We start from the raw sequence: 21,362 nt of genomic DNA on the forward strand, positions 1-21,362 counted from the left end.
ACTACAGCCTCTCTAAGCCCTTGCTCCAGCATTTCACCACCCTCACTGTGAATTTTTCTCCTGGTATCTAATGAGAACTTCCTTTGTTGAAGTCTGTCCATTGTCTCTGGAAAGGAAGGCAGAACCCTTCTCTATACCCTCCATTGAGGCCGCCAACAATAAAAACTTGTAGGGGGTGGGAGGGCTGAACCAGACACTTTATTCCAGATGTGGCCCCTTAAGTGCCCAGTAGAGAGGAGCAATCACTTGCACTCCAGCTAACACAGCTTCCTGTGCAGTTGACCTTCATGGTCTGAGGAAGTACTGTTAGTGCAAGAGCAGCTTTGATGCCCACTAGGCCATGCTGGTCCTTTTCTTGTAACTAACTTCTATAGACCAGTTGATGACACAGAGAAATAAATAACATCTCTACCATGTCCTCTGTACTAGATGAAATTTTAGAACATTCCAAGGTTGCCTTGGTGTATCCACTATATTACAAAAATGTCTGAAGTTTTGTTATATTTTAATTTTCTCCTGGTCTGCAGTCATCTTATTAGAAACCATTGATCCAGAGTAGATTTTGAAGACACATCTGCAAAATCCCATCTGGAGAAACAATTAAGCCAGTGCTTTTCTTGGGCATTTGAAAGAGAAAGTGACAATAATTTCTGTAGATGATAAATTTGAATAAGCAACTGATGCCTCTCTGCATTTATTAAGTGCCAGTCTCCAATTTGAGTTAAAATTTCAAATGAACTAGAGCCCAAACACAAACTCTCCAGCTGGATGCAGTATGAAATTTATCTAGCACCTGATACGTAGCTCTCATGTAGTCCTCCAAATACACTTGAGTCCAATTCTACTTTTTTACAAGGATGGAAAGATACAAATAAGTCACTCAATTTTTTCTCCTGCCTAGAAGTTTCAGGTGGGTGTTATGTTTTTATTCACTGAGCTGCTGTCATTTGATGTTGTTTCAAATTGTTAAGCAGCTTCTGGATCCTCTCTTCTGATGGATGAGGCAATTCTGTCTTTACGTAATTCAGAGGAGCCACATGAGACTTAATTAATATTTATAAAGCATTTAGGATGCTCGGTTGAAAAGGGTGATGATATAAAGGCTCTACAAAAACACTCAGTTTTTTTCAAGCTCTCTGATGATGCAGGTCAAGTTAAAGACTCATTTTTCCCTTTCATTTTCCTACAGTAATTCTGTCCCCTATGGGCTGTGTGGAAATAGTCAGTGCCCCGAAGCCAATAATACAGGGAATTTAAAAGAAGAGAATAAACTATTTACTTGTAAAGAATGGTATCCCAGGAACAGCAAAACCAATTAAACATTATTTCCTGTGAATTTGCGTCCTGTCTCCTCTAACCACCAGCTCATCGGACGTCTTCCCACAGCCCTTACATCTCCAGCGGGGCGCACAACGGCAGAGGCAGCAGCTGGTCCGGCACCGCGCCGTGCCACGAGGCCACTCAGCTGGTGCACGCTGCTCAGCCACACGACTGCCACGTCTCGAAACAGCAAACAGGTCGAACCGCATAGCGGTGATATTGTATCTTGTTATTACATCTGCAATTACTCTGGCTTGTGCAAGTTGGTTGAAATTGCCTGGAAAAGAAGACAGACATCCCAGCTGTCTGAAGAGCTGCCAAGCACACCCCCCAGCAGAGCGAAGCAGACCAGACCGAGGCTCTCGAGGCCTCTCAATGGTGTCTGGCTTCTACCTATGCCTCATTCTTGCAAACAGCTGCTGGTGCCAGCAAAGAAATCAAAAACTGCTTAACTGAGGCTGGAGCAAGCTGGAAACCTTCCCATCCTGCTGCAGGGCAGTACCGAAGAAATGCAATAGGGATCACAGTGACAGCAGAGAGGCAGCGGGCCGGAAGGGATGTGCTACAGCTGGCAAACAAAAGCACCGGTTAGAGGAACATCATTGCCCATAGGGAAACATGCGTGTTTATTTTTTCAGGTCTCATCTACCACACAGAGAAAAATTATAGGGAAAGAGGCTGTTTGCCTGTGTTTGTACCTCCACTCAACCATGCCGGCAAAGCAAAATCATCCAGAGCACAAATTTGTCTCGTGTGGGCTGATTTAATGGCGTATGGCATAACTCAGCAAGTAACCGAGGCAGCCTCCTCACACGGCTGGGAAGGGCCCTGTTGCCACCGTCCTTCTGTCCCAGAGCTGGGGCCTGCCAGGCCTGCTCTCCCCACCACTGTCTCCTCTTGCCCCAAATGCTGTTCCCACCCCCAGTGAGCAGCTGAGTGGCCAAGTGGCTGCTCCAATGGTAAAAAGTTAGAAGTTTATGTCTACAGCCCCTGAGACCTCTGCCGGCTCCGCCACAGGCATCACACTTCTGTTGCTAGGCACTCTCAGCCGCCTTTCATCCCAAACACCCACAGTGCCCGCTGTGGGTCCCAAAACCTTACACCAGGCTGGTGTAAGGGTGGCATCAGTGGGGAGAAGAGTGGGGAGTTGCAGTCCTGGTGCTGGAAGAGCTGCTGGGTGCAAGTGGTGGGGAGAGAGGAGAAGGCACCTAGGGAAGCAAAAGGGAAACGTTTGACAAGAGGAGCCTGAAGTGAAATGTGCGGGGAGAGGTTGGGTTGTACGGGGCAGCTGTGAGTTTTGACACTGCCCTCCAGTGGCCGCATTAATATCCATCCATCTCCCCCCTGCCTAATTCTCTAATATTTCAGACGTGGAAAAAATCCTTCCAAACTTTTTCTTGTGCCAGCATAGCCACTTCTCCTCTCACAAGCAGCTTAATGGCAGAAGAGTTGATTCCTTGCCAGTTTGACTAAAGAAAGCAAGTTCTGATCCCAAACTGTCCAGGGGCAGAAAACCAAAAGCAGTATTTCTACAGAAGCCATCCCCAGACCAGGGCACGGAGTTGAACACAGGCTCAGCACATGCTGTTGGGTGCATGGTTTCTGGGCTGGCAGCCACTGTCATGCTTCTTGCTGCTCAAGCACCTCAAAGATAATTGCTCAGGTGCAGGCCCCGCTGTGAGCTCTGCTTGCACGTCATGAGGTGACCCATGGGTCCTCTCCTTGTTGCTTCATTCCCCACTCCTCCTCCTCTGGGCTAGCTGGAGACTGCCTGCATCACCACATAGACCCGAAGCCCCTGAACAGCGGGGATACAGGGAAGGCAAAAGAGCAGAATTTTTTAGCATCAATGCTGCTGGCTGTAAACACACATGAGTCACATCTCCTGTGCTCCACAGCACTGCTGGACATGGAGACATTTATCAGAGGTGCTCTGCAGGGCACTGGCCATCTCCCTGTCCAGACCCCAAACCTACTTCACCTTGCCACACAAGGGCTGTGCAACAGAGTGTAGAACAAAATCAGGGGACTGCTCAGTTTATTTAGGGCAGGTTCAAATCTGCTTTGCATTAGTTCATCTGGTGATTTTTGAATAAAAAGCATTATTGGCTGAAGAGTTAAGTTGTTCACTGGGACACTTTGATTCAGAAGGTTATCTTCACAAGGAAAGGAAAGGTCTTCAGAAGAGTTTAAAAATAAACTAATGCTTTGCAAAATATTTAGGAGGCGCTCTGAGGGCACCTGGTACTCACATTCAGCCATGGTATTTGAGTTACCCTCCAGGTTCAGAGGAAGGTTTTCATCTCCAGGGGGGATGAGCTGAGCTGGCAGCCCAGCTCTCTGAAACACGCAGTGCTTCTCCTTTCCATCAACCTTCCAGAAGACCCACTTCTCAGCTGCCATCAGCTGTAGGGGGCCCTTAGTTTGCATGGGCTCTGGGAACCTGATGTGGGCCTACACCCCAGAAGACAGATCTGGCATCTGGGGCACTTCCGAACTGAGGTGTGCTCAGGTCTGGACTTTGAGTGATGGCTCTGTTTCCTTTAAGAGCCTGCAGGATGACTGGTGTGGTAGTGGGGGATGTGAAGTGTTGCACAGAGCCTGTCTCCTAATGCTAATTTTCTCTTGAAGCAGCATGAACACCACTCCGTGCCCACAGGCATCAAAGTCGTCTTTCAATGTGTTGTTGCTAGTGTCGGGTGACAAACACAGCCTGACTCCTGCGATTATAAAAATCAATCACAGCCACAGATAAAATCAGCTCTAAAAGACGTGCTTTCCATGTTAGGCAAGTATTGCATCTGGCTGCCAAGGAAATGATGTTTGGTTGCTAATGGACAGCCTGGGGGCTGAGGTATGGGAGTGGTGGTGTCCAGGCCCTCCGCAGGAATTGCGGCTGTAGATGAAACTCCACCACCATCTGCTGGACACTGAGGATGGAGCTGTTCTCATCCCTGTTTGTTTACTAGCCAAATGCCAAAATTCATACAAAGAAATGAAAAGAACAAAAAGATCAGGGCTAAAATCCTTAACCCCTTGTTTTCCAGGCACTGGGGATTCTTTCTACCCATGGACATAAGTGACAGCTGCTTTTTTCCTTTGGAAAGTCTGTTTTTATTTCATTTTATTACAGTCCTGATACTTCTGAGAAACAATATTTAACTCACAAAGTACAGCCTGAATGCAAAGTGGCAATGATTTGGGGGAAAAAAAAAAATAAAAAAATAAAAAAATAAAAAACACCTGTACCAGAGCCCATGCAGGCAGTAAAAATTACCATAGCCACATGGCAGCAACAGGTTGATAGAATTTTAGTATTGAAAAAGAAAGTCCCCCTGAGCCAATTGGACTGGGAGTCTCATGATGTCTCCCTCCCCTCATTTATTCCAACCTGCTGTGATGTGGATGGGCCACACGCTCCATCATGGGTGTGGAGCTGAGCAGGTGCTACCTGCAGTGGTGCCCTGAGCAGCTCTGTGAGGCCGTGCCCAGCACCAGCACCTCAGCATGGCACAGGATAGCTCAGCACCATGAGCTTTAACAGCTGTGGCACTGCAGAGGCATCTGTCCAGCCTCCAGCACTGCTCCCAGGACCCGGGTACCACAGGGCACCATGCCACTGACTCCCAGGTGCTGAAGGACTTTCTAATAAACATAGAAAGTACGTGATTTTCCCAGGGTAACATCTGGAGACCTTTTCAGAGCCAGGGGCTGAGTTCTAAGCCTTCACCCAAGGGAAGAGATTTCTCTCTTTACTAACCACTTCACCTCCTCACATGACCTACAGCGATAATCCCCAAGGAAGGGACCATTCAGGCAGCTACCCACGTGGCAAAGATTTAATCCACAGCCCAAAGCTTCCATGCCAAGGTGTCAGATGCCCAGGCTGTCTCCAGGAGGTCCTGAAGAGCCAGGACTTTCTGCACCAAAGCCACCTTCCAGCTTATCCCAGATCTGAAGCCGGGCACAGCACACAAGGCTATTGCAATGTCTCAAGCCTGCTGCATCATTTAGATCTGATTCCTTAATAAACGAAGAAGTGAGGCTTTAATAAGAGATAAGGGAGCTTTGGACTGCCTCACTCAGGCTAATCTTTTAATGGTTGAAAATGATAGACAAGCTGCTCCAATTTCTTATCTAGCATTTTGCTTTGAATTATTAATATCCAATTTGTACTTAATTCACTTAGTTCAGAAAATTAACTACATGTGTCATGGGTTCCAACATTTTTCATTTTTTATTGCATTCTGCACCGGCAAAGGGATAACTTTGTATAAACCAATTAAAACACAAAAAAACAACCAACCTCCTGCCCTGCATTCTCTCTCCTAACTTTCTGGAGCATATCCAGAAATAACAGCTTTAAAATTTCTATGCTTCCTTGCTCCAGATTTCCCTAAACTACAACTGGGGTTAATGATTATAGCTAGCAAAGGGATAAAATTCTCCTAATATCTAAAAGAGTTTTCTGAGGCTCTTGGCAAAAGAGGAACAATTTTGAGTAAAAGGGACAGAATTAGCAGTGTTAAAGAATGAATGGAGCTAGTGCTTTTCTTCAGGGTTTGCAATGAAGGAGAGATGAGGACAAAGTGATTTAGGAAACACAAGTTCAGACTGGAGCCGATAAACAATGCAACTCCTGTTCTGTTGTGACTGCTGATCCCTTGCCATCATCTTTATTTCAAACTGGAATGAAAAACTGAAAAGGGTACATCTCCTAGACACTGAAAATTCTGAAAATGGTGGCTTTACAATAAGATGTTTCCTTACAGTTATGTCAGACACTAGTTCATAGCCATTGGAAATAAAACTAGAATTTATTCATATTATATCTAAATATTACAAGACACGACACAAGATGTCTAAATTTTCCTATCTCCTAGAGACAGGGAATATTCATTTTGTTCCACGTAATGGTTTATATATGGGATTTCAAAAATATTGTCCAAAAAACATGTCCTGTGCTGTCTCCCTCAAAACATAATTTCTTTGCATCGAATGCAGTTTTCTGGGAACAGCAGCATAGCAGTAAAATTACTCTCATTTAGTCATTCTGATCATTTTCAAAAAAGATACGCAACATTTATTCAGAAAAACAAATATTACTTAATGAATCAAGCTAGTAGCCAAAAAGAAGGGGAGATGGATGACCTTCCAATGGGAGCTCAATGAAACATTACAGACATTTCATTTGGAATTATTTTGCTGAAAGTTTTTATGGCAAATGTTTCTGAGAAAAGGTTTGCTCTGCCTTCATTTTCAACATTTCAAACTGAATTTTCAAGCTGCTTGTTAACACAGCAATTTTTATGGAAAGGGGATTTTCTGACAAAAAAAAAAAAAAAAGATGAAACTTACTCATTATTTTTAATTACCACACCTGTATTTTAAAGGATCTAATGCTTACATTTTAGGGGCTCTATTTGAATGAGAAAACTGAAGAGCTGCTGTTAAAAGGAATGGCAATGACACACACCTGGACATGGGAATGATCACAAGTGTCTGAGCCTGTGGCATACAGGAAGAGGAAGCTTTGGAAATCAGAAGTTATAAATGGCCAGAGAGAGAGATTTGTAGGCAGAGGTGCTGAATTGTGATAAGTCAGTTTAATTAAGGGGGATATCAACACTGAAAAAGGGCTTTTACAGCTGACAGGTAGCATTTAAATTGTCCTTCTCCATCCTGAAGAGGTAAGAGGATGTCTAATTCAAGGTGCCTAGCACCACTGCTAAAAATAGGCTTCAGATAAATTTAGGTAACCCATGCATTAACATAGGCATAAGGCGAGCCCGTGAAGTTTTCCAGACATGCAAAAATACTTAACTGAAGAACAAAACTAATCAATCAGCCCTCCCTGAGTCTCATCTGATGGTGGAGAATAAATAAAAGGCAAGACAGGTGTTTTATTGATGCACTCCAGCTGGCTGTTAACAAGCTGTGCTGGATACCCATCATGTGGCAGCCATCACACAGCACAGAGCTCACGTAAAGAGGCTGCTCAAACATTTGTTTGGGGTTCTGGAAAGACTCCCAAAGAAAACGTGTGGTGCTAAAATAGTGCCACCATGTATTCCGTGGCATTTATAAACCTTGTTGACTTTGGGTAGATACGATCAGTGGAGCCCAAAGCCCTGAGATAACAAAATAGTCAAGGCAGTGGTAAACTAAAAACTCAGGAAATGACACTTGGCTTCCAACATTTCCAAAACAGGGGCAGAGTTAAACTGTAACCTGCCAACAGATTGCAGGGTTAATTTTTAATTTGTTGTAATCTGCCAGGAAGAGTCTGGAAGGTGAAAATGCCAGGGGCAGGATTCCTTCAGTTTTCTGGTCACTGGAGATTTTACAGCTGGTAGGATGCTCCTACACATCCCTCGTGGAAGTGCTCACACAGGATGCAAGGCACAGTGCAGAGGCACAGTGACATTACTTGGTTTGCTCTCTATTCCTTTCCTGGTGACTTCTGGTACTGCATGCACTTTTTGACAAGCTGAGACACTAAGCAAACATCTTTACAGAACAATCTTATTAAAGCCCGCATGTATGTTGTCCTGTATGGTAACAGGCACAAGTGGTGTAATTTGTATTAGAGCTGTTCCTGATCTCAGGGCTCAGGAATAGAGAGTCAGCCAGCCAAAGGAGCCTGACCAAGCTGCTTCTGCACAAATCCAGTCCTAGTATGCCTAGGAAAGGTGCCTGGACCTGGAAGGCTGACCTTCACCATCCATCCATTCTGCTCATCCCACACCACAGTGTAAACGTGGACAGAGGCCATAGACCCAGCACCAGGAACAAAGGGAACTTCGGCCTCACCAGGCCACCTGTTTCAGGGTTTCTCTATGCCTCCACTAAAAAAGATTTTACTGCATCCAACCTGATTGTTTTTATTGCAACTTGAAGACAAAATTCACTCTCATCCAACTTAGGAGCTTCCATATCTATGGAATAATCCAAATTATTCTTTTCTTATTCCTATCCATCTACCATTTTCATAACATCATGCCACTTTTGGCCCACGTTCAGCCTGTGATCTACCAGTAAACTCAAGAGGTTTCTCCAAAGAATTGCTACAACCTCCAGGGTGCCACCTGGCTCTGACAGATCTTGTTAACTACAGATATACATGTAAAGAGGATACCCTCTGTACCATTCCCCAAATCACCGAAGAGACCAGACTTGGAACAGATGCTAGTGGAAGTGTCCACTTTTAATAGGAATCATTTCAATCCATAAATCCATAATTTTTCCATTCTGACTGTGAATTGTTCTTTAAGGAGAGAAGAAAACAAAAATCTTGTAAACATATGCTGCCTTCCTCAAACTTCTATCACTTCCTAGATGGAACACAGCATCAGAAGTGTAGTGGATTTGGAGGAAAAAAAAAAAGAGAAAGAGGTTCATAGGTGTCATTGAAGCCACGCATGGCTTTAGACACCCTGTTTGAGCTCCATGTCTATCTGTCAGGGATTGTTCCTCTGTAAAGCATTTGAGACCTAGAGACTGTAAGTAATACCAGGCTAAGAACCAGTATTATTACTATGCTGGAGAATGTCCTTTTAAGGCTAATTACTCATAGAAATCTTTCCATGCATATTTTGTTGAAATTTTGCATCTGTAAGTACACATGTACCTAATAGCTATACAATAATTAATTAGCTTTTGTTTCTGTTTCTGTCAATGGTTATGACATAGATGAAGTCTAAAAGTCTCTTCAGGCTTTACAGTCTCTAGGGCCTGAACTCTGGCACAACACACAGCAATGAACATTTCATGCATATTCCTTCACAAAAGTCAGAAAGTTTCAGGTGGGACAACATACAGAAGAATTAACAGGGACAATATTTCTCACCTACGAAATCCAAAGTGCAACAAAGATCTATAAAAGACTGAAAAGAAAACGTTTCAAGTAGCAATTCAGATCAAAGGGGATCTTACCTTTTAAAATGCAAGGCTGCTGAAAACTTGGTGTACCATAGGAGAGAACAAAGCAGAGAGTTCAAATCAAGTGATCCTTCTAAATAAGCCTGACAAGCTTTTATTACAAGAAAACTGAATTAAGTAAAAAACAGAGATAAGTGCTTTATCTGACATTTGGGATTTTAGAAGACTGAGCAATAGGAAGACATTTACACAAAGAATAACTTGTAAGGTCATCACCAATAAAAATTGGGTTTTATTCAAGCTATTCACTATAATTAAATTTCAGTTTCCTACCTCAGCCAAGAGTTGTCAATTAATTGAACTTTGCTTGCAGGTGAACATTGCTAGAGGCCTCTTAAAGAATCAGTTGATTATGACTTCTTTTTTTTTTTTTGAAAGGTGAAACAGCATCCCTCCTTCTCAATTTAAGTAATGATCATCTATGCAGGTTTTATTATATTAAAGCCCCACTCCAATTGATTCACATTTGCCAGATGCTGTCAGAGTTGCTGAAAAGGGGCTTATTGTTCTCCTGGTCAGTTTGAAATCACCACGTGAAGGGATAATCTGTAGAGTTAAGACTTCTGCATGGCCCACCCCTCCCTGTAAGGTAAGAGGAACTTTCAGAGCCTTTACAAAAACATGGAAGCCACACACAAGATCCTTGAGAGGATGGGAACAGTGAAACTAAATGGCACCTCTGCTTTGTGACCAAACAGAACTGACTCAGGAGTCAGGATGTCATCTCAATTGGCTTTTTAAATGGTTCTGCTCTAGTAAATTCACCACTAGAAATTCCTCTCGGTCTCAAACTTTCATGTATATCCACATCTGCAAGGAAAGCTTTTCATGGTTCAATTTCAAGAACTACATGGAAAGGGACAAAATTATCAAATGAATTATTTTAGCAGGTTATTAAAAAAAAAAAACACACTAGAAAACTTATTAAATGTCATATTAGCAAACAGTTTAATTTATTAAAATGAATCCAGTACACCTCTGTGCTTCTACAATAGACATCCATTAGACATAACAAGTAAACTGTGGTAACATTCACAAGGAAGCAGTACCAGTCTCATAAGCACAGAAACAAAATAGCAACGGTATCTTACAACACCTCCAGCTCAACCTTTTAAATTTGTGATTCCAATACTTCGTGGAGCAGGCGGTCAGTCCTGTTAAACATCAGTGTGCGTATTCGCTTCCTAATCGAAGGTATGTGAGTAAAGCCCTATGCTGTCAAAGAGAAGGCAGGTATGCCTCATACATCACTGTGAGTAGAGTAAACATTAACAAATTTATGATCCCCGGGGGACTGGGTAGTTGGGGCAGCATGGAAAATGGAATTCTTCCATCACTCTAAAATACAAGATCTATAGGATGCATATGAAAAACATTACTTTTCACTTATTGTGAAAGACCCTGGCCCAAAAGACTTGCACACCTGAGTAATATGTTTGTAAGATTGATGGGACTTGTGTAAGCCTTTATAAGAGGAGAGTCTTAAAATACATTTGTGGTAATTCAGAGTCCATAATTTCTTCTTTACTAGTTAACTTTACCAAGGTTAACTCAACCTGGTGTTGTATCAGCAAAGGAAACATGAGAGATTAATAAAATCAGAAGACACTGAAGGTGTAAATACAGTGCAAAAGTGTCGGGTATAGCTTTTGACTGTTACAGTCTGATAATTTTTATTCTGTGCTTTATTTTCAGGAGAAAGCATAGTTGTGTGTCATAATATACATGCTTGCATACATACACACTTGCTGCAGAAAGCAAAGGCTTCCACTGGCAGATGATTCATAGTACATGACTTCTCACGTGCAGATTTTTCTCACAAAACACAGTCTTAGAGGTGCACCCTCCCTCTGCATACTAAAAGGATTCATTAATGTGTATTCACATGCATAGTACCCTACTCTCTCATTGACTTACATTACTCAGATTTTTTTATTTTTATTTTTTTTTAAAGGTAATCCATAAGTTATCTTTAGATGCAACGCCTAGCCAGAACACTCCAGTGACGTTAGTACTCCTGGGTTTTACGGTAACTAATACAGATTGTTGGCAGAACAATCTTAATAAAATGACTCAAGTTTTGTTTGCTTCATATTGCTTCATTTGTAAAAATCTTTTTATATACAGTCTTCACTGTTAGTACACTTCAGATTTACTGAAATGTAGTAAACTGAGACTTGTTATTCAGAAGCACCTAGTCTTTTTTGACATTAAATGGAAGCCATCAGCAACAACTGTTGTATGAGCGTTCATTGGGTTAACCAACAGTGCACGTTAGCTAGAATGAGATGAAACTTTCCTAAGAGATAGAAGACTTCACAAAATAAATCATGTGCTAGTCACTACCCTGCCAAGACAGCAGAAGTGTATAAAAACAGATGCAGTTCTATGGTCAGTTTGTATCCATATTAATGTAGCTTTGGTTCAGAAATTCTTTTAAGTGTTGTAGAGCACCTGGTTTAGTGACAAAACACATGCATCTCACAGTGCTAATCATATAATGCTAACAAACTATAAACCACAGGTTTCCAATATTAATAGCATTTAATAAAAAAAAAATTACAGAAATATTCTTGTTGACGAATGTGCAGTACGAATGCAAGCTCCTTGGCCACAAACTCAAATTACGTGCATCAGTTTTGTGCTGGCATAACAGTGCAAATGCTGGGATTCAAGTATGTTTGTCCATATTTTTGTCCAAAAAATATGTCCAAGCAACAGAGATTCACATGATGAATTTGGGGGGATTTTCTGCTCACAAGGCCATGATGTGAGAATCAAGTGAAACATTGCAGTAATGGAAATGTTGATTTCCCTCATAGCAAAGGCAATCTAAATGAGGAAAACACATTTCACAAGCAAACCAGCTTCATGTACCACCAAGTTATTGCTTCAACTAGATCAGCTGTACTAAAAACACAGGACCACAGCTTGCAATCTAACCTCCTCTCACAGAAGAGAAGATGAAATCTACAGTGCAAGTCCTCTGTGCAAAACAATGACACTGCAAGACTAGAGTCCTGTTTCATTGGACACAATTATTAATCATTTGTTGTTTTGTTGTGTTTTTTTTTTTTCTCTTATAAGCCAGTTAAATTAGAGCCCGAAGGACATTGTTTATGAAATTCTATGTTTCTAGAGGCTATTCCTTCGTGCTAATTTAAATCTGTTCAACAACAGAATACAATATGAGCCACTGTTTTCCTAATAATTGCAAAAGTTATTGCTGAAATTATAGGGCCAAAATTAAAAATTATTTCACCAAATCAATCTTTTACTCCACTTAAAAAAAATCTGACACCCTATTAATTAAAAAAGAAATCTTAATAGCTTTTCTCAATTAAATAATAAACTAAGATTTTACAAGATATTCACACTTCGGCAACTGTCTCCTGACTTTCAACTAGCTGAAAGACAGATGCCACAATAAAAACAAAAACGCTACTCTCACATTCTTCATGACAGCAGTGATTAGTGCAATTTACCACTGCACTATTCAGCTCTAATAGTGCAAGCTGTGCTTGCTGACAACACTTCTCACAATCATCTGCTACATGATCGTTATTCTCAGAGGTTTGTAACTGTTACTCTCATTAGAATTTTGGCATTTATGTTAGCAGTTATGCAAATCTATGGCTTTATCCATGAAGTATTTAACCTGCCTAAGCAAAATTTTAGAAACCATTTATTTAAAACAATAAAACTGGATCAGAATTAAAGTTAGTTGTTTATGCCATAAGCTGTGTTGCCACTAAACTCAAGATCTCAGGGTTACCTATAGATCACAAATATTTGTATTTGTGCATCTGTTACAGTCTTTAAAAGTACATTTATTTAAAACATAACACTGATAAAACTCCACTCTCCATTTTAAACCTAATTGCTTATTTTATTTTTTTTCAACATGTTTAACTTGTATCCGAAGTGTCATCTGAATATCATAACAGGATTGGGACTGTAAGAAACCAATAAATGCATACATAATAAGGCACTTGTCTTCCAGTAGTTCAAGTCAGAGAAGGCCTTACCCAGACAGTGGCACCTTAAACTTTGAAGGATTAGCAAATGTTGTCAGGCTTTGACACAGTCTCAAAACCTGTCTTCATGTCCCTGGACAAAGGTGCTGTATATGTTCTATAGTACCATGAAGCTCATGATGAATTCCAGTAGTTTTTGCCTGTTGCGCTGAGGTAGGAACGTAGTGCTAAGTTCCAAAATAGTGTCTCTACATTGTTTTGTTTGACTGAAAACCTGAAACACAGCATGGATATATGTAATTATCACCATATTCACCGTTCTTAAGAAAAGAAACTATGAAATAAGCAGTGTACAATAAACAGCTAACTCCTAACAAAAATGAGGAACCAAACAGGCACTCGAAATGCATCTGAATTGAATATGCATGCACTTTGAAAACAAAAATTCAGATGCTATGCTCTAAGCAGATGCTATCTAGTTCTGCTTTTCCAACAGCAGAATAGACTAGAATTAAAATGATGAATGCCTTTACCATAAGCTTTACTCCAGGCTAACTATTGCTAGCTTATTTAATACATCAGAACTCAAGAGCAAAGACTACAAAACCCTCACCTGGCAATATTTTGCCCAAATGCTGGTGCTTTTAAAATTACAATGTTAAATCCCATCTGGTATTCAGGAAGTCATGCCATTTTGATAAAAGATTATTATTTTTTTTGTAAATTCAAGATAGAAAATCTAAAATTTGAAATGTGAGTGGTATAGTGCAAAACTGACCCTTGTCTTCAAAAATAAAGAACATCTGTATCCTCACGATGGAGGCTAGAGGTCCAGTAAGATGATGCTCCTGGAACATCAATCAGCACTGAGACAAAATTCAGTAACTTAATAAAAAAATCAAAAAAAAACAAAACTCAATAACTTAAAGATTTAAGTAGTCTTTCAAACTTTAATATAGCTGTCACTTAGCACAGGGCATGCTCTCTACCTTCCAACATTGTTACTGATGTGCACCAAGGACACAGAGCAGAGCAAAGAACTTTATTAGCTAGGATTAAAACACCTGGTCCCCTAGATAGCATCTGGACAAGTTTTCACAGGTGCCAGAAGTGGCCTATTTTGCACTGTGCTCCTTTCCTTCAGCCCTGAGCTTTAAAGAAATATTCAAAAGATGTAAAACATTTGCCCAGCTACACTCACACATTTTAAACTGACATTGCACAGATTTCACAAGTTGTCAAAATTGTGATCCTTGTTAAAACGAAACTTAACGGTCTCCAGCTTTGATCACAGCACACTTACCCCAATTTCCTTAAAGACTTTCACTGCATTTTTCACATGACTGTAGGTAGCGCTCTCAGCTGCAAGAAAGAAAACACAAAGATAAACAAACTGCAATTGATCTTGGGCTATCCTGCTGCCAGGAGGAACAGAAAGAATCAAGTATGGCTCCAGAAAGAAACTGTTTGACATACCATACACAGCAACGTTCTTCTCTGTCCTGCTTATTAAGTGCCTGTGTAACTTTTGAATGTATTCAGACTCTGAAACAGGACCACTAAAGTTGTGCACGAAGATGACAGCAGAGCTATATGCCTCCAGTAAAGGTCCCAGTAACCTCTGCAGGAAAGTGATGTACTGCTGGTGCTCTTGAGACTGGCTCACCTAAGAAAGAGCAACAAGAGCTTAAAAGACGGAGACTGGCAGAAATGAGAAACAACCCGCACCACAGTACATGGCAAAATGTCAGCCCAAATAATTCCTGCTACAACAAAGAGTACAGGGACACAAGACAGTACATTATGAAAGCATATCAAAAAAGTAGTTTACTGGTTTGTTTGTATCAGCTCTGTGAGAAAACTGATATAAGTCTACAAATCAACATGATCAATCTATGAAGAATAAAACATTTAGACACTAAGATGCTTAGGCCTTTTTGTTTCATGATGCCACCATTGCCTTTCCACCTCCCTATAGGATTATTTGATATATCTTCATCTATTTTCTCCATGGGAAAGAGAGAAAGGTTTTTTACTGACTGTAGCAAAATATGACAGGCTAATACTGGAGCTAGCAAAAAGAAAAAGGTTTTATCATTAGCCCTCCAGAATGAGCGAAGTAGCCTGTCTCTGGTAAGAGGCTTCAAGGTTACTAGCCTTAGTATCTTAGCCTTACGTTACCTTCAGGTAGCAATCTCTCTGCTCTTCTCCAAAATCACTGTCTTCATCTTCCTCATCACTTCTCCAAGTTAATGGTTCAGGGAGTTTTTTATCCCACTGCTGCTCTGTAAGACTGGGACTAACATCCTCCTGATCATCCTGCTTAAATTTGAAAGACAAGGTGGTTAAATAGGTAACATAAATAAAAAAAATAAATGAAAAGAAATCTAAGCAACAAACAGGCTTATTTTATAATCTCATCCAACTAAATCAGTCCTTTCATTAAGCAGTATTTAACAAGAACAGGGGAGACCCTTATAGACAGGGTTGAGACATGCAGACAGAAAAGAAATTTGGTGAAAAAGACCGTCTTTCTGTAGCCTGCCTGTCACATAAAAGTGAAAATCTCTGCTGTCATGTTGCTGAACCTTCCCACCAGCAGCCAGTCAGCAGCAATTACCAAGAAAGTGTTTTCAATTGCATTAGGATAGAAAGCTGAGACACTATCTGGATGCGGATGTTGCTAACCATTTTACTACTGTTAAAGAGATATTAGTAAACTGTGTTTTATTGTATTACAATAGCTGAAATATCAGTTAATGCAGAATGCCAGAAGTTCCTATTTTTAAGTGATAACTTACTGCCTCTAACAATGCTGTTCATGTATTTGTTGCCACATGAGACATGGGCTGGAATATAATCAGCTAGTTTTGATTGCAAAGGATCCAAATTGTTTAAATCTCAATTATGCCAAGACACTTAGTCCCCTCTACCTGTTATGTTGCAGCAATTCGGTTCTGCTAATCATCCTGACAGGCACCACCCAGGTTTAGCCTACAAATACTCCGCCAGTAATCTGTCTTCATATCAGGGCACGGATTTACACTCATATTTACCTAAGACGCTTACTTGAGTCTTAGGTAAACACACATTTCAAGACTTCTGAAATGAGTGCACGATAGCAAGAATACCACTGGTAGATTTTCTTCAACTTGAACTCTTTTTTTCTCACAATAGGTTGTTTTTCATCTATTTAGGAAACAATTAATTAAAGGTTTTACTGAAATTAAAGTGCTCTGTAAAGTCATAAAGTACTGTAAAGTTCTGTTGCAAAGAAAAGATGAGGTAATCTACCGAGGCAATAAGCACAATTGAAAAGTACATACATACTCGAACTACCCAAGTAGTGGTTTAGTTCTGTTGTGAAATAATGCAAGTATGTCACGAGTTCAGGTGCACAGTAATTCAGGTGCAACAGAAATACTCCAACTAACTGATGCAACAGTCAATTTCAACAATGCATCTTCAGAAATCAGTTTCAGAGATAGCAAATACACACCCAGAAGAATAAGGGAAACCTTTGTGTCAATCATTCATGATTATTTGTTTTGCTCAAAGAAGAGCTGAGATTCTCAAAGGTCACCAACACTAAGTCACTTGGGAAAGATCCCCATATTCCACTTAGAAATATAAATCATGCAAGATTAAAAACAAGTGGATAACAGACATGTCATTATGATTACTATCTTAATATTCATGACAAAGAGAAAGGCTTCTGTAGTAAATGATGTATAACATCCTTCCCATCTCACAATACAATCAGACATTATATTCAGAATGAAGCAGTGGCCAGCAAATAAGTTTTTAAAAAATACTAGAGAGACGTGTTGGCATTGTTTCTTATTTGTAGAAGCAGACAGAGTGACAGGAAAAGAATTAAGAAATTTTGAAAAAGCATGTATCAATCAATTTTTTATGAAATTTCCCAATGTGTGAAATTCAGCAGGAAAGTAAAAACATCAGAAGGTGCAGAAAGTAGCTACCCCTTTTAGAAAACAGGTTTTAAAAAGCCCCAAACATTTCCAAGCTGTCCCAAGTCATGAAACAATTACTGCTTTGAGTGTTTGCACTGATTACGTAAATTCTTAATGTTTTAAAAGAATAAGCAGGCACAGAGTTTCACTGAGTTTAAGAAGCTTACTGATAGAATATGTATTTTTAAAGCATTCAAATGTTGCATCGGTGTGGTATGTCAGATAACACAACTGAGTATTTACACACTTGCTAACAGTTATGTACATCCCACCTATAAACAGCCGAGTACCAGCTTCAGCAACCGAAACTTACAGAAGAACCATCAGGACAGGTTTCATGCTTGAATAGACAGAGGTGTGCATCTGCTACCGTCCACGCCTATTTTGCCCATCTTTCCCCAGGCATGGAACATACAAGTTTCTTCCTAATCCCTGAGCAGCATTCAGCTTTGGATTTATTTAATAATGATTACATCAAAGCACGATAACATGTCAGTAATTAAGATAAAAAGCATGCAGTTGTAAGTCCAAAGGAGGAGAAAGTTTAATATCCAGGAGTATTGAGTAAATATTACCCACAACTATATGTATTAAAAATGTATCAAAAAGTGTGCAGTGAGACTACAGAGGAGTAATGGCCATGAGTAAGCACACCAGAAGTAGCTCTCACCTCTTCTGAAAGTAGAGAGCTGCGGGGAAAAAAAAAAAAGCCAAATATCTCTTCTACATGCTATTTTACTTTTTGTCACTTCCCCCTGGGCTCCACGGTTTGGTTACTGTGCACAAAAAATGTCCGGGAAGTAACAGTATGCTGAGTCAGCTGCTGCCTCATCCCCACATTCCTGAGCAACATATGCCTCTGGTGACAGATTGTACCACGCAGCAACTCAAAACTTCACACTATGTGAGCAGAGAAGGTTTGCAGGAATTCCTAGATCAATGCAGAGGAGTCCAGGAGCACCAAAATATCTGTTCTTTTACAAATAGAAATTAAACATCTGTGCAGCTATACTACAATTCTTAAGGACTCCAAAAATAAAATAAATCTCCATTTCACAAGGCAGTATAAAATATGTCATCTTTAGTAGGTGTAATGGAAAGAGACAGTGACATTACATAGTCATTTGTAGGCTCACTTTGACCATCCCCAAATGTCTGATGCTTATAAACGTAAGAATCAAGCAGCATCAGGCCTAGACTTGTTCATTTGTTACCAGCCTTCTGTAGTAACATATATTTAGAACAAGACTAACAACTAACAAGCATAAACTACCTACGGCTAAAGTCACGTGCAAAAAACAGCACATTTACTATCTGTCATCTTACCTCGGCAACCAGAAGAATACCATACTGTATTAGCCGTTCCACCGATTCATGGCAGACTTGATATATCACCTGACAAGGCTGCAAAGCAAAATAAAATGCACTAAATAACATAAAATAAAAAATTGCATCCATTATACCCATTAAAGACACAGACCAGTTCCCTACTCTGTATAATTTTTTTAGATGCAGCATTATTATTCCTATGAAACAAGTTATCATTCTTTTATTACCATAATCTGAATGTACCACTCTCATCTATCCTGGCAGACAGAAACATTTTTTTCTGTCTGATGATTTTTTCTGGAAAAAAATCATCATAAAAGTAAAATCATTCAGACTGACAGCAGTGATTTCTTTGGAATTTAAAGAAAATTCCACTTTTAAGAAATTGCCTTGTATGTTTTGAAACTTTTTTTTTTTTTTTTTTTTTAAATAAAAAAGCACCTATTTTTAGGCTTTAAAAAAATCAATTATTAACTCTGGAGGCAGAAGGATGACATTACTGAAGAACTCTATCATATGAACTATACTACTGCCCAGACAAAAATATTAAATTTGGTTTATGTTTCATTTAAAAAGGTGAGAGTCAGGGGAAAAAAAAAAGTCTACAAATTTAAGAAAGAATTCAAGAATCCCTAAATTCTAAGTAACTTGTATGTATTAAAAAAAAAAAATCTAGCACTGAAAATTGTAGGTATACAGATTATCTTTCAATACTGAGATATGAGTTCTCTTCAATGTTTCGCAACAAAACAAAAAACAAAGTCAGGACACATATTTAAAATTTACACTCTTAGGTATGGCACTGTGGAACTCTTGCACAACTACGTAAATTAGGATTATATTTTGAATCTAGAGTCCTTTATTTCACTATAATTTCAATCATGCATGCATCATCTGGTACTCTCAAATCTTATATTTGTTTAAATCAATATATTTAAATAGCTTTTGGGGAGCACAGATAATAGTTGCAATGGTCTAATGACATAAACAAGGCAAAAGATGAAGAAGTCCAACCTACAGTTGTGGGAAGCTGACAAAGAGATCAACCTTTTCTTTCTCAGGAAAAGCCTGATGGCAGCAGAGTAGAAAAGCTTCAGGCTCACCCCAGTATCACACACTTAATGCTTGCACAAGCAGCTGGCATACACTCAGTGTGGATCCCCTAAACCTGACTGACTGATTTTTGCTGAGGCAACAATAAAGCGACAACAATGTGGCAAGTTAATTCACATGTTATCTGAAACCAGATAGCTTTTGGTTGAATTGTCCTGATGCAACTATATTCATTCAAATGTTCAGACATTTCCCTGAAACAAATGGTAACGCCACTTTTTTTTTTTTTTTTCCAAATGATGTTCAACTTCCTGCTGCCCTTTATCATCAGACTGCACTTACAGCAAGCATATCAGAATCAAGACACTTAAAAAAAAGCATTAACTCTCTTTTAAGTACCAAAAAAAAAGAGGGGAAAAAAAAACGTGAACAATACAATGACTTACCAAAGATATAGTAAATTCATTAGAGAGCAAGTAACACAAGCTGGCAGCTTTTCGGACAAGGTGTTCTTGACTAATCAAACTGGGGGAAGCACCATTGGTACCATTTCTGTACCTCTTACTCTGAACTGCACGAAGACTGCAGGCTGGAGCAGAAATAAACATAATCAGAGTTTTTTCAAGGAGCCTTACAGCACAGGAAATTTAAACTAAAACTAAAGTTTTGTCTATTTTTACGTCTATAAACAGTCAAACATTACACACGCATCTGAAAAACGGAGATGGAATCACTATTATTCCTTTTGTTTCCAAAGTATCTCAGGTTGAAACAAATTCCCATTAAAACATTGCTAAACAAAGCACAGGTTCTGCCATATAGGCTCAAAAATCTGACAGTGCCTTGTCTATGGCAGTGAACAAAACCAAATTTACTTCAACATCAACTTTTTTAGGGTAAACAAGGGCTTAAACAGGAAGGTGACAAATATATACTAGTAGTAAATTACATAGAAAACCAGGTTTGGGGTTGAGTGCAGGCACTTTTTGACTTCATGGGCCACAGGAATGTGTTTCCATGGTAAACCCCAGCACGTACCAATAATTGCCTCTTTAATGAACACATGAAGAACTCCATTGCTGTAGAAGTTCAGTTCAAAGACAGCAGGTATCGTTGTGCTGGGAGTGATGAAGAACTCATTGTTTCGACTAGTGTTTGTGATATTTACACAGTTCCCCAACAAATGGATGGCATGCATGACAACATCATCTGAGTTCCCTGAAAAACCCAAGTCAAAGTCACGGGCTAAGACCTCTTCCTTCATGGAGAAGAAATCTTCTACCAACCTGGAAAGATCAGTTCCCTAGAAGAAAGAAAAAAAAAAAAAAGTAAAAATAATTTTCTGCACGAGTTTATCTGTACGTGACATGTATATAGCAAACACATAAGAGACACTGATTTTCAAAAATCCCAAGCCCAACAGTCATGTTAGAAAGCCTTTTTGTTTACTGAAATAGCCCATGCATTTTGAATTACATACAATTAAAGACATGCATCTATTTGAGAATGCAAGATTTTTGTTTGAATCTTAGTTTATTTCACAACCCACAGAAACCTAAGTTGTTCTGTAAGAGGACATGTTAGTGATCTCATATTTCCATTACCTCCACTATTAAATGAATGATTGGTTATCTGGCCACAGTGTAATTAACAGAACTCACAAGTGGTAAGAGACATAGGGAAGAACTTGCTTTCTTTGTTTTTTGGCAAGATAGCTTCAGATCACATAACAAAATGCTTCCTTCATCCCATTATTTTAGGAAACTGG

At 39.7% G+C, this 21,362-nt stretch overlaps 1 protein-coding gene across 3 annotated transcripts in view; it reads right to left on the minus strand.

Moving 5' to 3' along the window:
* Positions 1-10,185: 10,185 nt before the first annotated feature.
* GPAM (glycerol-3-phosphate acyltransferase, mitochondrial) overlaps positions 10,186-21,362 on the minus strand; it is a 31,421-nt gene continuing 20,244 nt past the window's right edge. For 2 of the 3 annotated variants that reach the window (XM_032191766.1, XM_032191768.1), the window contains exons 15-21: positions 20,633-20,897; positions 20,041-20,183; positions 18,539-18,616; positions 15,420-15,560; positions 14,715-14,904; positions 14,542-14,600; positions 10,186-13,512 (exon numbers count right to left, since the gene is read on the minus strand). In XM_032191766.1, the coding sequence (XP_032047657.1) occupies positions 13,396-13,512; positions 14,542-14,600; positions 14,715-14,904; positions 15,420-15,560; positions 18,539-18,616; positions 20,041-20,183; positions 20,633-20,897 (993 nt within the window). In that variant the 3' untranslated portion in view covers positions 10,186-13,395. The remainder of the gene's footprint in view (positions 13,513-14,541; positions 14,601-14,714; positions 14,905-15,419; positions 15,561-18,538; positions 18,617-20,040; positions 20,184-20,632; positions 20,898-21,362) is intronic. The other variant, XM_032191765.1, reaches the window with a different exon arrangement.

This window comes from Aythya fuligula, chromosome 7 (assembly GCF_009819795.1).
Source record: "Aythya fuligula isolate bAytFul2 chromosome 7, bAytFul2.pri, whole genome shotgun sequence".
Taxonomy (NCBI): domain Eukaryota; kingdom Metazoa; phylum Chordata; class Aves; order Anseriformes; family Anatidae; genus Aythya; species Aythya fuligula.